This window comes from Dromiciops gliroides, chromosome 2 (assembly GCF_019393635.1).
Source record: "Dromiciops gliroides isolate mDroGli1 chromosome 2, mDroGli1.pri, whole genome shotgun sequence".
Taxonomy (NCBI): Eukaryota; Metazoa; Chordata; class Mammalia; order Microbiotheria; family Microbiotheriidae; genus Dromiciops; species Dromiciops gliroides.
Genome location: NC_057862.1, coordinates 426,558,056 through 426,580,259, shown reverse-complemented (window position 1 = coordinate 426,580,259; position 22,204 = coordinate 426,558,056). Strand labels below are relative to the sequence as shown.

Here is a 22,204-nt window from a genome sequence, read left to right as displayed (position 1 = left end):
GGGAGGACAAATAAACAGGTAGATATTTACAAAATGTAAATAAATAAGTATAAATGAAAATTTCAAATGGCAGCAAATGTTTATTTCTATAAAATGTCAAAAGCAGTGAAATGAGATAAGGGTGTATTAAATTACAACAATTTGTTAAGAATTTTTGGCATATTAACCTCTTTTGTTACAATGAGCTGTATACATTCTACTTTACGCTTAAATCCATTTCCTGAAACAAATAAGACTGAGAAGAGGGTTTCAGTATTCCTACAACCAGAGAAAGTAACATTTTGGTGCTTTGCTATTCTTTTCTTTAGTTAGTCAACAAGCCATTAGTAGGCATCTTCTATGTGCTAGGCACTGTGGAGCTGCCAGAAAAAATAGAAATGTTGCATTTTTGTTAGGGATGCCAGGTGGTGCAGTGGATAGAATGCCAGGCTTTAAAATGTGGCCTTGGACACCTACTAGCTGAGCGACCCTGGGCAAGTCACTTAACCTCTATTTGCCTCAGTCTGTCTCATTTTGCTTATCTATTAAATGGAGGAAATAAAAGCACCTACCTCCCAGGGTTGTTGTGAGGATCAAATGAAATTATAATTGTAAAGCACTTTGCTCATAGCCTGGAACATAGAAAGCACCATATAAATGTTAGCTATTATTATTAATATCTTCTCTTCCTCATCTCATGTCACCCAGATGCCTTCTGCCACTATCTCATCCTTTACCCCATCTTTCTAGAAGAGTTAGCCCTTCTCCTTACCAAGGCAAGGCAAACTCCTATGTACCACTAGTCTCTTCCATCCCATCTCCTCCAGCACATTGTCCCCTTTATCATCTTCACTTTCCTACTTACTTTCAGTCAATCTCCCTGTCTCCTGACTGTTTCTCTACTATTTACAGACATGCCTTTGGCTCTCCCACCCTCAAAAACCCCACACTTGATCTATCCATCTCCATTAGCTACTATGCCACATTTCTCCTCCCTTTTGTGGCTAAACTCCTTGAAGAGGCCATCTACAAAGATGCCTCGACTTTTTTTCCTCTCACTTTCCTCTTAACTCCCAACAGTCTGACTTCTGACCTCATCATTAAACAAAAACTGCTGTCTCCAAAGTTACTAATGATCTCTTAATTACCAAATCTAGTGACCTTTTTTCAGTTCTCATCCTTCTTGACCTCTCTGCAGACTTTGACACTGTCAATCAACCTTTTCTTCTTCTAATACTTTCTTCTCTCTAGGTTTTTGTGACACTACTCTCTCCTAGTTCTCCTCCCTACCTGGCTATGCTTTCTGTCTCCTTTGCTGGGTTTTGATCCAATTCACACCCACTAACCATCAGTGTTAGAGGAAACTACGTGGCACAGTGGATAGAGTGCTGGGCTGGGAATCAGGGGTCATCTTCCTACATTCAAATCTGGCCTCAGACACTAGCTATGGGACCCTAGGCAAGTCTCTTCACCCTGTTTGCCTCAGTTCACCATCTGTAAAATGAGCTGGAGAAGAAAATGGTAAACTACTTCAGTCTCTTTGCCAAGAAAACTCCAAATGTGGTCATGAAGAGTCAGACATGACCGAAAAGATTCAACAATAACAATAAACCAAGATCTTCTTACTGGACCCTCTTCTCTTCTCCTCTTCTGTTTCATTCTGTGACATCATCCGTTTACATGGATTCAGTTATCATCCCTTTGCTGATTATTCTCATATCTACTTATCCAGCCCTAACTTCTGCTGACCTTCAGTCTTGCATCACTTGTTTGCCTGTTGAACATCTTAAATTGGATGTCCTATATACATCTTAAATTCAAAATGATTAAAACTGAACTCGTCTTTCCTCCTAAAACTTCCCCTCTTCCTAATTTCCCTATTATTGTTGAGGGTACCACTATACTCCCAGTCACCAATTCTCACAACATAGGTGTACATAGTTTTCATCCTCAGCTCCTCACTCATCCCTCCCCCATATTAAATCTGTTGCCAAATCATGTCACATTTTACCCTCGCAACATCTTTCACATATGCCTCGTTTCCTCTGACCTTGCCACCATCCTGATACAGACTTTCATCACCTCATTCATGCCTGGAAATAGCCTGATGGCTAGATGCCTGCCACAAGTCTTTCCCTATTCTAGTACATGCTCCACTTACTGTCAGAGTGATCTTCCTAAAGCTTAGGTCATCCTTGTGTGGTTCCCTATCACCTACAGCATAGCATCGAATATAAAATCCTGTGTGGTGTTCACAGCTCTTCATAATGGGTCCACCAACAACCTTTCTGGTCTTATATCCCCTCTACCTCAAACAAGACATTGCATCTCCTGATTCCAGGCATTTTCTCTGGCTGTCCCTTCTGCCCAAAATGTTCTTTCTCGTCTCCACCTCCTGGCTTCCTTCATATCCCAGTTACAATTTCAGCTTCTACAGGAAGCCTGTCCCAAGATTCTCCTTAATTCTAATTCATTCTCTCTGTTGATTATTCCCTATTTATCCTGCATATATGACTTATTTGTATGTTTTGTCTCCCCCATTAGACTGAGTTCCTTGAGAGCAAAGACTGTCTTTTACCGTTCTTTGTAATCTTTAACACTTAGCATGGAACATGGCACATGGTATTGTGGCATTTAAAATCTAATGTGTGGTCGCCTTGTTTCTACCCCCAGCGTGGGGGGAGAAATAGCTACGGTTTACTTATAAGCTAGAAACGTCAGCACCAGTTTTTGGCATTAAGCATTTATTTAAGAATAAAGAGAACATGTGGAGTACAGAGAATACAGAAAGAAAAAGCCTTATCTACCTTAGGGTTCACACTGGCCCCCTTCTTCCCTTCTCCTCTCTGCCATCAACCCAAGGTTCTGGAACGAAAAGGGCTGACCCAAGGAGCCAGCCTCACCTTCCTACTTCCTGTCTCCCTCCCCGGAAGGGGAGGTCCTTCAAGCTGATCAGTTGAGGGTGGTTTGTTGATGTTTTAGTTCACGGCCTCTGAGAACAACATCCAACTCAGGGCCAGGCAGGTGTGGTCTTGATTTAATTAACCTTAAGTAGGTTCTCAGTCAGTCTCTCAGTCTCACCCAATTCAATTAATTCCAAATCAGTCTTCAGGTGGGGCCCCTGGGCATCTGCCAAATCCCATTATTTTCTCACAGTATGCAGTTAATAAATGTTTATTTACTGACTGACATATAAGCACACAGGAGATGTCCAAGCAATATACCATGGGAAAGGTGAGAATGGCGAGGTACTTTCCTGCCAAGGAAGACCTCATGGAAAAGATAACACCTAATCTGAACCTTGAAGGAAGGGGCTGGTTTTCAATAAATAACAAAAAAATTCATCAAGGTTCTGTTAAATGCTAAATTGTATGATAAAACTGTTGTGTTACAGGTGATCAAAGTTGAGTTTCTTTGACTTTTAATCTCTTCATCAGATACTTAAGGTTGTCATTTCTATCATATTCTTGTCTAATCATTTTTAAGCCAATCTTCTTTTTCCTGTATCTTGTACTGTTACACAGTTATCCATTCTTTGGCCACTTTTCCAGAAAAAAAGGATTACCAATAAAGAAATAAAAATGTTAAAGCTTCACATGAATCTATAGTTTACTTTGTTAGCACCCAGACCCAGTTTTCCCCATTGTACTTCATCAGATTGATCAGTAAGGCCACTTGGCATAAGGAGAAAAAAAAAACTGGATTTGTTGTGAGACACGCAGTGTCTAATCTCTCCTCTTAGATTATAAGTACCTTGAGGCCTAGTATTGTTGCCATTTTTCATGTCTGTATACTCAGCACCTGACATACAACAAGTACTTCATACATGGTAAACTGAAGCAAGTTCAATTCAGTTCACTCCCCATTTATTAAGCACCCACTTGGGTGTAACAGATTGCTAGCTAGGAATGCAGAAACAAAAATTAAACAGACCTTACATTCAGTGAGTTCACATCTTACAGGGGAAATATAATATGGACACAAGTAAATAAATATGAAGTGAGATTTAAGTCATTTCTAGGAGGAGAGAGTGCTAACAGTGGGTGATCAGGAAAAGTCTCAGGTAGGACTGGGCAGCTGAGTGTGAGATTAAGACTTATATTGCTCTATCTTAGTGCTGCTGTGAGAAAAGTGCTTCTAAACCACAAAGCAACAAATCAGGAGGCAGACATTTGATTTTGTTTTTTTTTTAATGAGGCAATTGGGGTTAAGTGACTTGCCCAGGGTCACACAGCTAGTAAGTGTGTGTTAAGTGTCTGAGGCCAGATTTGAACTTAGGTACTCCTGACTCCAGGGCTGGTGCTCTATCCACTGCGCCACCTAGCTGTCCCCGAGACATTTGATTTTTGAACAATTCAATACTAAGTATTTAATTTATATAACCAGATCATGAAAAATTTGGTCTGAACCTCTAGAAGTACAATTATGATGCAGTACTGAAAAGTTTATATGCAATTTAATCACATGTTAAACTTTCAAACCCAATAAAGTTTTTTTTAAACTAATTTTATTTTATTATCACTGTCATTAAGCAATGAATCTTATGGTAAGAGAGCTAAAATCCAAACATAACATCCTACATTGCTTTATTGGAATTGAAAGGATCCTGGCAAAGAATAAAAAGGATGATATAAAGGGGAGCCTTCTTAAAAATGAATGTATTGGGGGCAGTTAGATGGTGCAGTGGATAGAGCACCGGCCCTAGAGTCAGGAGTACCTGAGTTCAAATCCGGCCTCAGACACTTAACACTTACTAGCTGTGTGACCCTGGGCAAGTCACTTAACCCCAATTGCCTCACTTTAAAAAAAAAAAATGAGTGTATTGGGGCAGCTAGGTGGCACAGTGGATAGAGCACTGGCCCTGGAGTCAGGAGTACCTGAGTTCAAATCCGGCCTCAGACACTTAACACTTACTAGCTGTGTGACCCTGGGCAAGTCACTTAACCCCAGTTGCCTCACTAAAAAAAAAAAAAAATGAATGTATTAATTGGGGAAGAAAAATTTGAAATCTATATGAAATTCCCCTTTCTACCAGAGCTGATATGGAAACTAAAAAAAAAGAAGAATTGTTTTAAGCAGCCCTGAAAAGTAGCTAAAAAAGCCAAAGACTAAATCCTGAGAAATGCGGGGTGTCTGTATATTTTAGAAGAGAAGGATCTAAGAAGATAGGTGGGAAAGAATGACAACTAGTCAAACCTACAAATATATTTTCAGAAAAGTCACTCTTGTCAAAAAATGTGGGAGTCTTAGGGATGGCTGTGCCCCTTCTGTGACTCACAGGAAGAAAAGTGAATCACCTTTACCAGGCTTCTCTATCTCTGGTGCATGGTATTTGATACTCATCAGCACTCAGTAAGTTAGGCAAGAGTAAGTCTAAGATCCACACTAGATCTAATTTGCTCTCTGATCCTATAATGATGAGTCCTTTCCTCTAACTAAACTGAATTTCCTCATCTATAAAATTATGTTGTTGGACTAGAAGATGTCTCAGGTCCCTCCCAGCTCCAACTGACAGTTTGGGAGACAGCTGAGCTGGGTAGGATGACACACTTTGTGCCGTTCCCCTGCTTCTTGCTCCCCTGAGCCAGGTAAATTGTTCACAGGCAGGTCTTTTGATTTCCTTGATATGTGTGTGATTTAGCATATTAAAATTTGTGTTCTTTTTTCAGGCCTATTCTGTATATGATGAAGAGATCGGCTACTGCCAGGGTCAGTCGTTCCTTGCTGCTGTGTTACTTCTGCACGTAAGTGACCAGAGTGTTTTTTCATGCTAACACACAGCCATTCATTTCACAACCATTTATTAATGTGATAAGTTGTGGTAGGTCTAGGAGGAGATGCAAAGATAACTAAGTCTCCTGACCTCAAGGAGCTTTCAGTCTAACCAGAGGGAAAAAATGGATGCAATGAGGTAGCTCAGTGGATAGAGTGCCAGGCCTGGAATCAGGAAGACTTGAGTTCAAATCCAGCCTCAAACATTTGGTAGCTGTGTTACCCTGTGCAAGTCACTTAAACCTTTCTTGGCCTCCATTTTTTCTTCTATATAGTAGAGATAATAGCACCAACATCCTAGGATTGTTGTCAAGACCAAATGTAATATTGATTGTTAAACACTTAGCCCAGTGCTTGGTGCACAGTAAGTGCTATATAAATATTAGCTATTATACCCTGATGTACAAAAACTAACATTAGCTGTAATGCAAAATATGGTATGATTAAAGCACAAGAAAGGTATAGAATACCTTGCAAAGAGAAATCATTTCTGACTGGGAAGACAAGGAAAGACTTCCTGCCGGAAGCAACATTTGATCTGCAGCTTAAAAGATGAGTAGGGGGCGCGGCTAGGGGGCGCAGTGGATAAAGCACTGGCCCTGGATTCAGAAGTACCTGAGTTCAAATCCAGCCTCAGACACTTGACACTTACTAGTTGTGTGACCCTGGGCAAGTCACTTAACCCCCATTGCCCGGCAAAAAACAACAACAACAACAACAAAAATGAGTAGGATTTCAAAAGGCATAGATTTGGGAGGTTTGGGAAGTATATTCTAGATATGGAATAGTGTGAGATTCAAAATTGGATATACAGAGCATTAATCTCCCCCTTTAACTTTTCCCTTTTATTTATATATATATATATATATATATATATATATATATATATATATATATATATATATATATATATATATATATATATATATATATATTTACCACATTCCCCCCTTTGTTTCATTTCAAAAACTAATGAATTTGCTCAATGAAACAGCCAAAAATAATATCCTATGCTAACATTATGTTAATAACAATATAGAAAAGGGAGAGAGGAAAGTTTTGTCCAGAGGGGCGATCCCTCATGAATCTGCGCTTTGACGTTGGTCTTGCAAAGGGAGGGCCTCTACAGAGAGTACATATTACAGATGGTGTATATTATAACAGAAGGAGAAATCAAAACCAACAAAACAAAACTTTTCATATAAAGTCTCTGAGTTCTTTTGTCTTCTTGGAGTGGTAAGATATCATCAGGGGGAAGCTGGACCCTGGACTGGAAAGCTAGATTCTCTTCTTTAACTGTTTGAATTGCTGGATTTTTTACTAAACCTTAGCATAGCGTTGTCAATGATCAAATTAATACATTCCATTACATTCCCTCCTTTATGTAATAGAGGGTTGAAGTAGTTATGCAATCTATAACACTTCCTACCACCATGTGTCTGGATCAAAGCCAAATTTAGTAATGTGTTCATGACACCTGAAAAATGTTATGGAAAGGTTATCATACCACATCTCATGTTTTTGAGACAGCCAGTGATTGTGCTAGGCCACAGGTGATTAGACTGAATGAGACAAAAAGAAAACAAGTTCAGTTAAATTAGGTTATTTTAGGAGGGAGAGAGGAAGGAACTGGACTGTGTCTGGCAATTGTGCTCTGCATAGTCACCATCATAAGCAAACCATGGACTTACTTCTACCCATCTCTTCTCTTGTTGCACATATATTCTTTCCAGGGCCTGCATCAAGCTTACTGTAAGAGTCAGTTATGTCTCTGAAATGATATGTTTCCATACTTCATAAATCTCATATTAATTTCACCAAAGACAGTATGATGGTAAAAATGCATGTTATACTGCATAACTGAGGATATACTAGTAATATATACAATAATTCCAAACCATACCCAGAGTATAATGACATATAAATGATAAATGAATGCAAATAGCTGATTATATTAGACATTATTACATAATCTTCTTTTAGCAAGTAAATGATATCATCTTATACATGAATTCTCTATCTAGTATAACAGTAACAGATACTTAAGATAGTGATCAGTTTATCAAAAAGAAATAAGGCTTCAATCAGCAAGATTCAGTATTCAATATGTTCATTGATAGATCAAGCAATAGGGTTCAATAACCCTCTTTTTAAAAAAAACCAAACAGAATCCCATAAAAAAACACCTCATTAAAACTCATGGTTCTCTCAAAAAAAAAGAATTCTGGTAGCTTCTGAGACCCAATGGCCCCACCCACAGCATATACTTAAAATGTCTTTGAAAAGTCACTTAGTTTACAAAATTGAGTTTAAAGAAAAGAAAACAAAAGAAACAAAAGTCAAAAAACAAAGAAAAGCCAAAACCAAAAACAAAAAGCAAAAGATTTGCTAAGCACTCTTTTGTGCTCTTAAAGAACTTAAAGGTGTGGTGAATTCCAGGCCTCTTCAGTGCCTTTCAAAAGCCAAAACAAAAAAAGGCGGGATTTAAGGATAGGTACAGGTACGGGAAAGGGTGGGGGAGATTGAGGTGGGCCAGAAAACCAGGCCATGTGCTTCAGTGGTTTGCCTGTAGAAGGATAAGTTTGTTAAGGTTAAGGTATTTAAACTGCTAGAATTTGGGGTATGCCACATTGTTTTAACTGGTTCCCCAATTCTCTGCATGCCAAAGTGGCAGGGGTTTCCGAATTGTCATTGATTTTTCTAATGCTGTCATGTTTTCTATGGTAGAAAATGTGGAGTTCTTTAGCATCAACTTTGTCTGTGCCACTGATTTTCAATAGGGGCTGATTCAACTGATGAACTATCACATTCAGCTGGTGATGTCTAACAAAAGCTACAATCATATCGTTTCCTCCCCACCTACCAGGTTGTCTTAATTCCTCAACATATTTTTCAAAAGAAGAGTCCTTTATTCTAAAAGACTCAAACTCAGTTCTGTGGTCAATCATGTAAGAAGCAGATTCTTGTCTATGTCTGAGATGATTCCTACAGTGACCTTGTAGCTGATCTCCTAAGGCCCTAAAAAGGCAATTTCCATCTCCCAATACTTTATGAAGACTGAGTCCCAAGGCATGTAACTGATCAGTGGGACTATCAAATGGGAACTGCCTATTGCCCCTGGGCTCTGTTAGGGTTCTATTCTCTTTAACAGTTGCTATTGTTAGGGTTTTTTGCTCTTTAGTGTCTACTTGAGTTTTATCTGAAATCTCTTTACCTATGAATGATGCAGGCTTTACATGAGAACATTGAATTCAAGAGTCCTTTTCACCAATTTATTATTTTTTTTTGGCGGGGCAATGAGGGCCAAGTGACTTGCCCAGGGGTCACACAGCTAGTGTCAAGTGTCTAAGGTCGGATTTGAACTCAGGTCCTTCTGAATCCAGGGCCAGTGCTTTATCCACTGCGCCACCTCGCTTCCCCCTTTTCACCAATTTTAATGGCAGTAGGAGTTGTCAATAATACCTGAAAAGGTCCCTCCCAAGCAGTCTGGGTTCCACTGGTTTGCTGAAAATTCTTTATATATATTTTGTCTTCTGGATTTAAATCATTCAAGGAAAAATCTAAAGGTCCAACCTGGACCACAGCTCCTGCCTCATAGAGTTCACTTAGCCCACTTCTGTAAAAGATGAGTAGGATTTCAAAAGGCATAGATTTGGGAGGTTTGGGAAGTATATTCTAGATATGGAATGGTATGACTAAGAACATAGGAAAGGACTTGATGTATATAAATGGTACAGAAAGCAACCCAGTTTAGCTTGGTTGTCACCCATATGATGGTGAATAGTGTTAGATGAAGCTGAAAAAGTAGAGAGGTGCCAGATTTCATAGGGCCTTGAATGCCAGACTAAATTTACCAGATATAGTGTACCCATATACACTTAGTCTGGTTTTGTACTTTTATGTGGTTATTTTACAAAAGCGGTAACTGAAGCTTAAAGAGAGGGAGTGACTTGTCTAAGCTCACACAGCTAGGAAGTAACAAGAGCAGGATTCAAATTCAGCTCTTTTGACTCCTAATCTTGTACAGTTTTCTGCCCTTCCCAACTTTACATTTGTCATCAGATTTCAGGGTTTTCACAAGAGTATCTCGATTTATTTGTTCTTAGCATTTAGGCCTCATGATTTTTTTTTTTCTAAACTAAGAGACACAGTAATCATGATCTCTTTATGAAACAGGTTGGTAGTTAGCTCTCTAACCATAATTCATGGATTTTAATTATTGAAATCTGAGGGAGGATGCTGGTGCTCACCATATTGGCTGCATGAGTGCAATTCTCTTGCAGTGTCATCACTTAAAATAATGCCAAGTCTTACTCCTGAGTTTATTGAGGCAGAGTATATCACATTCTTCTGACTTTGGAATTCTTAGCCTTTCTTTGCAATGCGACACATATCCAGCCTCTCCATAAACTCTTCCCTGATCTTCCACATTCTGCCCCCCCCCCGCCCCCAGCTATATAGAATTTCTGTTCCTCTGTAAGAAAAGTAAGAGCTAGCATTTATATAGCACCTGCTGCACCATCCTTTGATTCTCACAATACACTTTGCATGTGATATTGTGTGTTTCATGATGACTCCCTGAGGAGCGTTAAACCTCCTGCCACTCACTCAAAGAACAGTGTTATGCATACAGTATGGATGCTTAGTGTTTGTGGAATGATCAGCAATTCACATAGAAATATCTACTAAGTCAGGCATCTCTCTCCAACCCTATCTAAAGAGCACTAGACTTAAAGTCTAGAGATCTGGGTTCAAGTTTCTTGTTTACCACTTATTAGCCATGTGAAAATGTCCAAGTCATTTCTACTCTAACCCTTAGTTTTCTTATATGCTAAAAGGAGATAATAAATTTCCCCATTCTATCTCCCAGGATTATTTAAGTTTTTTTGTGTGTTTTGTAAAATATGAAAAGCCATGTAAGTATGAACCGTTGTCATCAAAGTCATTAGACTTTGTGTAACAGTGTGGGCCCTTTATAAAGGTTAGGTATGCCCTTTAAATATACCCCTCCACACAATAACCCAATAGAAGTCTTTTAGCTCTTACTTTACCTAACCCTTCTTGAACCTATTTTCAGTGATTTCCATACTCATATTCTGCTACCCTCCCACCCCGCCTTTTGTTGAGAGGTTGCTACTGTAATAATATGGAATCCTGAATGTAAAATTTCCAGTCCTTAAAAAAACAAGTTACTAGATATTTTGCCAGGTTCACAAGAAAGTATTTTTCCATCACATTTTGGAGAATATACATAAATGTTGCTATTTATTAACAAAAGTCAGGTAAAATATTTGTAAGAGTTTAAATTACAATATAATTGTAATTCATTTGTAAGACACACAAGCTCTAGCTAGTTATGTCTTTTCTCATCAGTTAAGAAGAGTTAACATATTTTGACAGTAAGGAAACTACAGTGGATTAGATACTTGATGTGATGAGGCACAGCTTGGCATAAAAGGAAAAATACTAGATCAGGAATCAAGAGACTGAGGTTCTTGTTCCAGTGTTGTTATTGTTTTGCTCTGTTTAGTTCTTTAAATCTCTATAGAATATACCTTAAGCCAGTCACTTCTGTTCTCTGGACCTCAGTTCCCCCTTCCATAAAATGAAGGATAGGGGGCAGCTAGGTGGTGCAGTGGAAAAAACACTGGCCCCAAATTCAGGAGGACCTGTGTTCAAATGTGGCCTTGGACACTTGACACTTACTAGCTGTGTGACCCTAGGCAAGTCACTTAACCCTCATTGCCCTGCCCAAAAAAACAAACAAACAAATAAATAAAATGAAGGATATTAATTTAAATGATTTCTATGGTCATGGAAATACTATTTTCCCTATTATAAAGTCCCCTTCTGCTCTAGCTTTCTTTTGAGTTGACTAGTTTTGAACTGACATATTCTGTTCTCCATGTTTTATCTTCATTCCAACAAATGAACAGAAAAACAAATAGAGTTGACAAAATAGTGCTAGCTCTTCAGAGCTTTGGGGTTTAACATTGCCTCTTTGGCTTGAGGAGATGATGGATGAGTTTAAAGAAGAGAAACTTGTTTTCTCTTGTCAGATCTGACACAAGATAAGAAATGTAAATGCAGATCTCTGTTGTTATCTGCCACTCTGCTTCTTGCCATTCAGATGGGGACAGGGAAGCCTGAGCTTAATATAATGAAAAGAAGACAAACTTCTGCAAAATCTGTTTTCTTGTTTTATTTTTTCTTTAATAGATGCCTGAAGAACAGGCTTTCAGTGTTTTGGTCAAAATCATGTTTGACTATGGACTCAGGGAACTTTTCAAGCAAAACTTTGAAGATTTGCACTGCAAGTTTTACCAGTTGGAGCGCCTCATGCAGGTATAGAGTCAAACAGTATTTAAGAAATGATAATGCCACTGTCCTTTTCCCCTGGGAGACTACAGTATAATACTCAGTTTGAAAGGGATAATATATTCTAATCTGGTAGAGAAAATTAATTTTTCAAGTATTTGTCACTATTTGGGTCTTTTTCTGTTGTTGAGAGCAAGTTAATAAATTGAATAGTAAGAGAATTGGCTTTGCTCCAGTTGAATCCCACTTGCTATATTTTCTTCTTAATGACTTCCCTTGCTGCTTTGAAGGGGAAAAAAGAGAGAGAGAGAGAGAGAGAGAGAGAGAGAGAGAGAAAGAACGAGAGTGAGAGAGAGAATGAACGAGAGAGAAAGAGAGAACGGACAAGAGTGAGAGAGTGCGCGAGCACTCTAAGTATGTAACTTTATTGTCTTCCTGGCAGATGTAAGTGTTCAAAGTGTGAGTTTAACAGCTACATTTATGCCAAAAACTAATTAGTTTGCCATTTCAGGAATACATTCCGGACCTGTACAACCACTTCCTGGATATAAGCCTTGAAGCACATATGTATGCTTCCCAGTGGTTTCTTACACTTTTCACTGCGAAATTCCCTCTCTACATGGTCTTCCATATAATTGACCTGCTGTTGTGTGAGGTATGTATCAGTGACTACACAACTTTGCTGTGTTTTACACACAGTCTTCCCACAATTTCAAAGATAACATGGTTTTCTTCCTAATTGTTATTCAGAGCTGGTAGACTGAGGTATGGCATATAACTCTCCTCTGGCAAATATCCCCATTTTACAAATAGCCTTAAGAAAATCACTTTGTTCCTACAAGTTCTAATATGTTTATCTGTAAAATAATGGGATTGGACTAATTGATCCCTTCTGGTTCAGCTATTCTGTAATTATATGACTTGTCCAAGATCACCACGTTAATATATGCAGAACTAACATTTTAAGCCAGGGTTTCCCCTCTAAGTCTGCTGGCCCTCCCTTTCCACCCTCCTGCCACTGCCACTTGCAGGGTGCTGTCCTAGGTCCCATGTTGAGAGAGGCTGTGGGGCAGACAATAAGATGTGATTGTAATCAGTCCAGAAGGGAAAATAAGAGATTTATTAGAACATAGGAATTAGAGCTGAAAGAGACCTTAGATACCATCTTGTCCTACTCCCTCATTTTACAGATGATGAAACTAAGTTTCAGGGAAGGGAAGTCAGTGAGTCTAGTCACCAGGCATCTAAATGCTTACCATATGCTAGGTCCTGTGCTGAATGTTAGGGATGCAGAGAAAGACAAAAATAGTCCGTGCTTCAAGTGCAAATCCACAAAGAAAGTAAAAAACAAAACCTACTCTCAAGGAGTTCACAGTGTAACAGAGGAGACAACATGTAAAAGATAATGTACAAAATATATTCAAGGTAAACTGGAGATAGTCACAGAGTTAAGGCACTAGCTTCCTCAGGGTGACCGAGAAAAGCCTCTTGCGGAGGATGGGATTTTAGGTGTCACTTGCAGGAAGACAAGGAAGCCAAGAGATAGAGACAAGGAGGGAAATCATTCCAGAATAGCCAGTGAAAAGGCATGGACTTGGGACATGGACTATTGGGTACAGGGAACAAAAAGAATGTTATTTGATCATAGAGTATCTAGAAGTGAGTAAAACATAAAGATAGGAAGTGGCATGGTTGTGAAGGGCTTTAAAATCTAAACAGGGTCTCATTTTTGATCCTAGAGGTAATAGGGAGCCAGTTAGTAAGCATTTATCAAGCACCTACTGTATGTTCCAGGCACTAGCAAAGCAATGAGGGTACAAAGGCCAAAAATAGCCCATGCATTTGAGCATCTCATAATCTAATGGGAAAACATAATACCTAAAAAGTTGGGGGGAAGGAGAGTACTCAGAACAGGGCATGTTGAAGATCTGCAGCTGTGGAGAATGATAATGTCTTCACTGGAACCCCTCCTGAAATGGAGAATCTGAGGGATCTCCAATAGCTACTCTCCAACCTTCCAGTCAGAGGGAGGAAGGGTTCTTGGGACCAAGGAGCAATGAGAAGGAGTGAATCAATTTTAGAATTGATTCAGTCTTGCTGATAGAGGAGTACTAGAGACATTGGTGAAACCAGGCAGAGAAGCTGGGTAGAAGATGAAAGGACCCACTTGAGTTTGAGGAGGTTAGTCACCTGAGCTAAATTTAGGAAGATCACTTTGATAGCTAAATGGAGAATGGACTGGACAGAGAGAGACTAGAGATGGGAGGCAAGGAGACCAACTAACAGGCTGTGTGTGCTCTATGCAGGTGTGAAGTGACAAAGGCCTTCACCAGACTAGTAGTTGTATTAGAGATGAGGGGAATTTTTTTTCTTCATCATTAGTCCTTTGGGATTGTCTTGGATAATTGCATTGCTGAAAGTAGTTAAGTCATTCACAGTTGTTCATAGAACCATAATGCTGTCACTGTGCACAATGTTCTCCTGGTTCTGCTCACTTCACTGTACATCAGTTCATATAAGTCTTTCCAGGTTTTTCTGAAATCATCTGCTTGTCATTTCTTACAGCACAATAATATACCACAGCTTGTTTAGTCATTCCCCAATTGATAGGCATTCAAGAAGGGAGAGAGGTTTAAGGTTTTTTATTTAAGAGAGGTTTCAAAGAACTTGGGAACTGATTTGATATATGGAATGAGTGCAAGTAAAGAGTTGTTGAGGATGACACCTTGGTTACAAGAATGGATGAAAGGGAAATTAAGGGACGTTGGAGTTAGTTGTCTTTTGCACATTTTGAGTTTTAAGATACAATTTGAGATGTCCAACAAGTGAAAAGGTGATACAAGAGTGGTGATGAGGAGAGAATATAGAACTAAATTAGTAAATATGAGAAACACTGATATGGAGATTATAATTTAATCCATGGGAGCTAATGAGTTCACCAGGTGAAATAGTATAGAGGGAGAAGAGAAGAAAAGGCCATTGGATTTGGCCATTAATGGGGTCATTGGTAACTTTGTAGAGTCATTTTAATTGAATGATGACACTATAAGGAAGCCTGACTGTTGAGGATTTAGAATCAAGTGGGCAGGAGAGAGGAGGGAAGGGGAAGGATAAGGGAGGAGTGAGGGCACCTATTGTAGATGACTTTCTCAAGGAGTTTGGCCACTGAAAAGGAGGAGAGATATAGGATAGTGATTAGCAGTGAGATGCTGACAATTGGATGATCGAATCAAGTGAGAGGTTTTTAAGGGTGGTGGAGATATAAGTGTGTTTTTAGTCAGGAAAGCAGCCTAAATATAGGTGGAGATATAAGTGTGGTTTGGGGGATGATAGAGGAAGCAGTCTGCTGGAGAGAACAGAATGGAGTGGAATCAAGGCTAGATGTAGAAGTGACATGAGAGCTGGTTCGAGAACCTGGCTCATCCAAAGAATTGGCAGGCTCACAACAAATCTTGTAAAATGAAGAGGTTTATTAGGAGAAAGGAGTACGTGGCCAGGAGACAGTGGTAAAATGGAGATGGCCCCACTGAATGGGAGGAGAGTTCACCTTTTATACCGTTTCAGACAAAGAAGGCTACATGCCAAGAGTAATAGGATTGCAAAAACCACCAAGGAATGAGCATTGGGAGGGGGCATTTGGGGGTTAAGTGATGTGCAAGTACTTCATTGCAGACCTTGATATACTTATCAGTTTTTACATCATAGATAAAAATGTGTCTAAATATTCTGGGGTCTGCACGACCCCTGGCCTTGGCAATATCACATTCCTGAAGTGGGAAATAGGGATCATTTTTAATTTCTGCAAGCTTTTGTTTTAGTGTCTAAAATTTAAGGATTGGTTTTCACTTCTGCTAAAGTTTAAGTCCTCTAAGTTTCTTAGGGTCTCACATCCCACCACATTTCTCCCGAACTAGCTCCCATGTCAGAAGTGTTTGCCGTGGCAAGAGAAGGGTCATCTCCTTGTATGACACAGATAAGGGAGAGGATAATAAGGGAAAATATCTGAGTGGTGTGGGATATGATGGTTGGTATCATTTGACATTTTGTCAGAAGGGTGGGCTCATTATTTGGACATGACAATGATATGAAAATAAGACATTAAAAAATCAGAAGAAAACCAAAATATATAGCTGACATTTCCATAACCTTTGCCAGTTTTTTTTTTAATAAAGCCTTTTCCTCCCAAAAATTATTTTAGGTTAATTTAATCTGAATGTTACAGAGTAGCAAACAGAGCATTAGAAAGGAAAAGCAATTCATAGACTTTTGTAGGATTATGGTAATTTAGAATCTACTTAGAAACAATGTAAAGGAGATTCCTCTTTTGGTGTAGATTGGATGCTAGAGAATCTCAGAGAGCTCTTCCAGCTCAGAGATTCTGTGATTTGAGTTCTTGGGGATAAGAAAGGATATGTGAGCTTTTCAGACAGAGCTTCCCCAAGTGTGACATACACTTCCAACAAATCATTGAAGTCTTTGCAATATATCGGTAAGTTTTGATATGCTTCACTACATAACAAATAGAGTCTATCAAATTTTTATTTCAAATCACGTGATTCCATTTAGGGAATCATATGAGAGTGGTAAAAGAGGCATCCTTTCTCAGGAAAATATGAGATGCAAACAATTCAAATGGATTGTCAGCACAGAGCATTGGCCCTAACCTTTCCCCAGAGATTCTATTCTCTGATTTATTAATAGTTCCTAGGATTAGAGATGGAAAGGACATTGAAGATCACTTTTTCAAACTTAAAATTAAGGGGTTTTTGTTGTTGGTTTGGTTTGGTTGGGTTGGGCAGGGCAATGAGGGTTAAGTGACTTGCCCAAGGTCACATAGCTAGTAAGTGTCAATTGTCTGAGGCTGGATTTGAACTCAGGTCCTCCTGCATCCAGGGCCAGTGCTTTATCCACTGCGCCACCTAGCTGCCCCCATAAAATTCAGTTTTTATGAAGCAAATATAATAACTAGACTCAAGTACTAAAATTGTTCATTTTGCCCCTCTTCTTTAGGGAATAAGTGTTATTTTCAACGTTGCTCTAGGTTTATTAAAGGTAAGCCTTTCTGTCAAATTACTTCATTGGTGTGTAACAATTAGTCTTATCTTAAAGTAAACTTAAATAGCCACCTCCTACTGTTATGCCAGTGCTTCTGCATGTTGGTGCTACAATAACCTTAATTGAAAGAAGAGGTTCTGATAAAGACTTAAAGACAAACATTTATTCAGTATATATTAAATGTAAACCCTTGTACTTGGTACTGGAAAAATATGAGTTTGCCTCATAAATCTTATGGTATAAGTAGAGAGATATGCCGCACAGATAACTATGATATATGTTCAGTGCATTAGACAGGTATTAAACCAAGTGCATTTTGATGAGGTGGGGAGGCAAAGAAGAAAGAGTTTGGGTGGCATGAGGAACCAAGAGATTTCATGGACAAAGTAGCTGTGATGGTTAAATAATTACTATAAACACAAGTTTGGGGTAAGAATGTTAGCAATTTATCAGTTTCTATCAGTAAGGGATTGACCAAGTGTTTCCTTAACTCTTCATGCTCCCTAGAGTGAGCATGTGGCCCCAAGAGTATATGTGGTTCCCCAGAGAGACAGCATGTGGTCTCAAGGAGACCCAAGAGAGAGTGAGAGAGAAACCACATGGCTACCTGTCCAGGTTTTTTATCCTTTTTCCATAAGAGGCAGGTTGTTATATATCAATCAAATCTAACTGGGTCATTATACATCAAACAAATCTAATTGTTTAGCATTGGTCAAGCCTAATTAGTTGACATGACTTGAAAATAGGTTATATTAAAATGAAGTCCAAGGATGATATCAGACAAAGGAATGCAAGACCCTCACTCAGTATGGTCAGAACAAAATCCTTTCATCTAGGTGTGGTTTAACCTCATCAGTAAGTCCTTGGGGCTGTCTAAACAAAAGAATCCATCTCTACCTTTTGTGAGCTTAGGGTCTGGTGGGTTTGATCTAGATAAGATTTGATGAGGGAAAAAAAAATTGATGAAGGATGAAGTCTCTCAGAGAACTTTTGGGGGTATGGGGGAGAGAACTAAGAAAGAGAGATCTCTTCTTCCCCCAAGATATTGATTATTAGTAATTTTTTCTCACAAGCCATTTGAGTTAAGATTTGAGGGATGATAGCTTAGGAGAAAGGAATGATGTACGAGGCAAAAAAGGGTTAATAGAAAAACCTCCTACATGAGGAAGACTTTCCATGCTCAGGGAATGATTGTTCAAGAGGCATGGAGAGGGGAAAGCACTAGGTATAGTCAGTGCTTTAGGTTTATTCAAATACTGCTTGTGCATTTTCATAGCGTGTGTTTCTATGTTTGTATGTGTTTTCTTGCCTTCTTTTTGAAGACTTCCAAGGATGACCTGTTGCTGACAGACTTTGAAGGAGCTTTAAAGTTCTTTCGGGTTCAGCTTCCTAAGCGATATCGCTCTGAAGAAAATGCGAAAAAGCTAATGGAGTTAGCTTGCAATATGAAGGTAAAAAGTCATTTATATATTTTAAGTTTTCCTTTCCTTTTCCTCTGCTAGGTTTCATCTAAATGTCTTGGTAAAAGTCTATGAATCTTCCAAGAGAACACATTGTTACTGAATGTATAAAAATGGGATCATCGAATTTATAGTTGAAAGGGATCCCTAAAGCTTGTCTTATCCAGCACCCTCAATTTTTTTAGATATGAGAAAACTGAAGCCCAGAGTTTCTCATTTACCCAGTGTTATATAAGTAGCAAAACCAAGAAGTCCTATATTTCTCTGACATCTGTGTAACACTTTTGATGTAGGAAACAAAAAAGGGTTAATAGAAAAACCCCAAACCCAAGCTCTAATTCAGATATTAGCTCTAAAAGGGAGTCAGACCCCAGTTAATGGATAACTTATACTAGGTTCTTGTACCCACAGAAATCAGTGTCCATAACGGGAACAGAGGGAGAGAGGCCATGATGACCTTAGACTAAAATGATAAGGCTATAGAAATTCTAAAGAAAAATGATTACTTTTGAAACTAGCCATGGGAATCAGAAAGAGACATGCGCAGAAAAGGCCAGATTTGTCCCCAGATTCACCTTGTGACGTGTAAACCCCAAAAACACACGTCTTCTGGGGTTGGCTTAGGACCCCAGGAACTCCAAATTAGGATAAGCCCTCCCCTGAAACACCCCTAGGTGGAGAATATTATAATGAGTAGGACAGGCCCTCCCCTGTACCTCCCCAAGGTGGAGATTATTATAATGAGACTGATAATCAATTTATACATACTATAAATATAACTGTCTTTTCTTTCCTTATTTGAGAGATACCTTTCCACTATTTTGGTTCTCTCCCTGTGGTCACCCACAGTATTGCAACAGAACTTGGGAAACTGAGTCACTGAGTCTTGTAATTCTTTTGGGACAATCAATTTGACCCCAAATTCCAGCCCACATCACTTTAATGTTTTTCAGATTGCTTTCACATTCTTAACTTACTCAAGTTTTCACAACATCTCTGTGCAGACAATTACTATACCCATTTTGCAGGTATGGTATAGAAGGGTTCCGTATCGAGTCTTCATCAAATATTTATTGACCCTCTATTCTGGGCCATACTCTATGCTAGCTATTGGGAAGGGATCAATGGAAAATGAGACGCTTAAAATCTGGTAAGGGAAGAATAAGATAAGTATGTCAGTAATGTAATAGAAAATAGATGTATATGAGGAATAGTACAAACAGGTTGTTTATGAGAGTTCTTAGATAGGAGATCAAGCAGCATGACTTAAAGTGCCCTCCTTTTCTACCTCTCTGAAGAGAAATTCATGTAACTGCACACTTTAGCCCCTTTTGAGTTCCCATTAATTAGAAATCTTTTAATGATCTTAGTTTCCAAGAAGAATCCAAATGGAAGGTTTCCTGCATCACTGTTGTTGGATTGGGATTTAATTAGGCTTATAGGTTAGGGCTATGTTAAAGCAAGTAAGTAGCTGAAGGTATATGCCTTAGAAGTACTTTTTGCTTTGAAAGAATTATTTTATTGTAAGAATAGGGAAAATGGCAGGTGAGCTGTGTTTCAGTTTGCAGCTTTCATTGAGACGGCATCAAATATCAGGATTCGCTGTGAAAGGGACTTCCATTAAGAAGTCCTTTTGATTCAGTAAATATTTATTTAACACCTTCTATGTATGAAGCAATCTGCTACACACTAGGGACACAAAGAAAAACGACAAAAGAGGAAATGTTGGGGCAGCTAGGTGGCGCAGTGGATAGAGCACCAGCCCTGGAGTCAGGAGTATCTGGGTTCAAATCCGGCCTCAGATACTTAACACTTACTAGCTGTGTGACCCTGGGCAAGTCACTTAACCCCAATTGCCTCACTAAAAAAAAAGAGGAAATGTTCCCTGCCCTCAGAGAATTAGAGGATTCCACACAAATATCAGTGTTGTATCCAAAAACTGGAAGAGGAAAAGAGGGAAAGGGGTTGTGGAGAAGGCAGCATCTGAACTGAGCCTTAAAGGTGAGAATGAAGTGCATGCTAAACATGGAGAACAACTCACACAAATACACAGAGGAAGAAGATGTCATGTTGAGTTTGGGCAACAACTAGTCTAGTTTGTCTGGAATGTAGATTTAATAATGGGGAGTTGTGTGAAAGAAGGATGGAAAGCTAAGTGGGAGTCAGATCGTAAGACCCTTAAATGCCAGATTAAGGGTTTTCTGTTTTATCCTTTGAGCAGTGAGGAGCCATTGAAGCTTTTTGAGCATGGGAGTGACTTCTATGGAGGATGATTTGGAGAAGGGAAAAACTGAAAGCAGGAAAACCAGTTAAGGAGGCTCTCATAATAGTTCTGGCTGGCAGTGATGTGGTTAGAAAAGAAAGGATGTGAGAGATGTAAGAGAAAAAAATCAATGGCATTGACAATTTACTGGATGTGGTGAAGGATAAATAGGGAGGAAGAGGAGTTAAGGAGGAAGGAGTCTGAGATTATGACCCTGAGTGACTGGTAAGACAGTAATACTATCAACAGAAATAGGGAAGTCTGAAAGAGGAACAGATTCAGGGAGAAGATAAGTTCCATTATTTTAGGCATCTTGAATTTGAGATCCTGATTGAACACCCAGAAGAGGGTTGTCTGACAGGCAGCTTGTAATGCAGGTGGAGCTCAGGAGAGATTGAAGCTGTATCTACATGTCTCTTTAGAGGAAGAAGTGGACCAAGGACAGAGCCCTATGGGACAGGAATAAGTGGTCAGACAGATGGGAGAAAAAGAGTATCATGGAAATAAGTTCAACCACAAAACTGATGAGTGAGATTTCATGTCATGAGAGCAAACCTTTACATTTTTAGGGGCATGGTGTCATGAGATGGATTAAACACTTGGCTTAGAGTCAAAAAGGTTTCTTTCTGTCACTGCCACTTACTAGTTGTATGACTGTAGGCAAGTCTTTTTCCCTGCAAAGAACCCTCTAAAATGGAGATGAAATAGTCATACTTTTACTACCATGCTCGCAGTGCTATTGTAAAAGCAATACAAAAATGTAAACCATTCTTATTTGTTAATTTTGGGAATAGGACATCTTTATTAGCTACATTTAATACCAAAAGATTTTAGGATAAGATGGGCAATTATTTGGACATTTGTTAGACTGATGTACACACTCCATGCCCTGCAGATTACTGTCCCTTGATAGAAAATATTGTTTAAAGAATTATTCCTATTCTGGATAGATTAATCTCAAGTGACTAGAATTGCATTTGCAGATTTCTTATAAAGTACTAGTCATTATCACAATTATTATGTAATAATAGTTTAAACTTACATGGTACTTTGTGGTTACAAAGCCGCTTAATGTGCATTTTCTTATGTGATTCTTATAACAGATTTGTGCATTAGGCACAGTTCTACAAGTAACAGTATCCCCCAGTTCACAGATGGGGAAATTGAGGTTCAACAAAACTAAATGGTTGGCCCCAAACCACACAGCTGGTGATTGACAGACCTTGGATAGGTTTTCTAAGCCAAATGCCCTTTCCCCTATACTATTCCATGTTGCCTCTCAGAAGAAAACTTAAACATTCCCAGGGTACCTGGAGAGGGAGAGAATGAAATTTATAATTTCACAATTTTATTGTAT

General features: G+C 38.9%; 1 protein-coding gene across 8 annotated transcripts in view; it reads left to right on the top strand.

Annotated features, from left to right (window-relative positions):
* RABGAP1 (RAB GTPase activating protein 1) overlaps positions 1-22,204 on the top strand; it is a 241,947-nt gene that overhangs the window by 194,178 nt on the left and 25,565 nt on the right. For all 8 annotated transcript variants that reach the window (XM_043981839.1, XM_043981838.1, XM_043981843.1 and 5 more), the window contains 5 exons: positions 5,649-5,723; positions 11,971-12,096; positions 12,581-12,724; positions 17,080-17,121; positions 18,447-18,575. In XM_043981839.1, the coding sequence (XP_043837774.1) occupies positions 5,649-5,723; positions 11,971-12,096; positions 12,581-12,724; positions 17,080-17,121; positions 18,447-18,575 (516 nt within the window). The remainder of the gene's footprint in view (positions 1-5,648; positions 5,724-11,970; positions 12,097-12,580; positions 12,725-17,079; positions 17,122-18,446; positions 18,576-22,204) is intronic.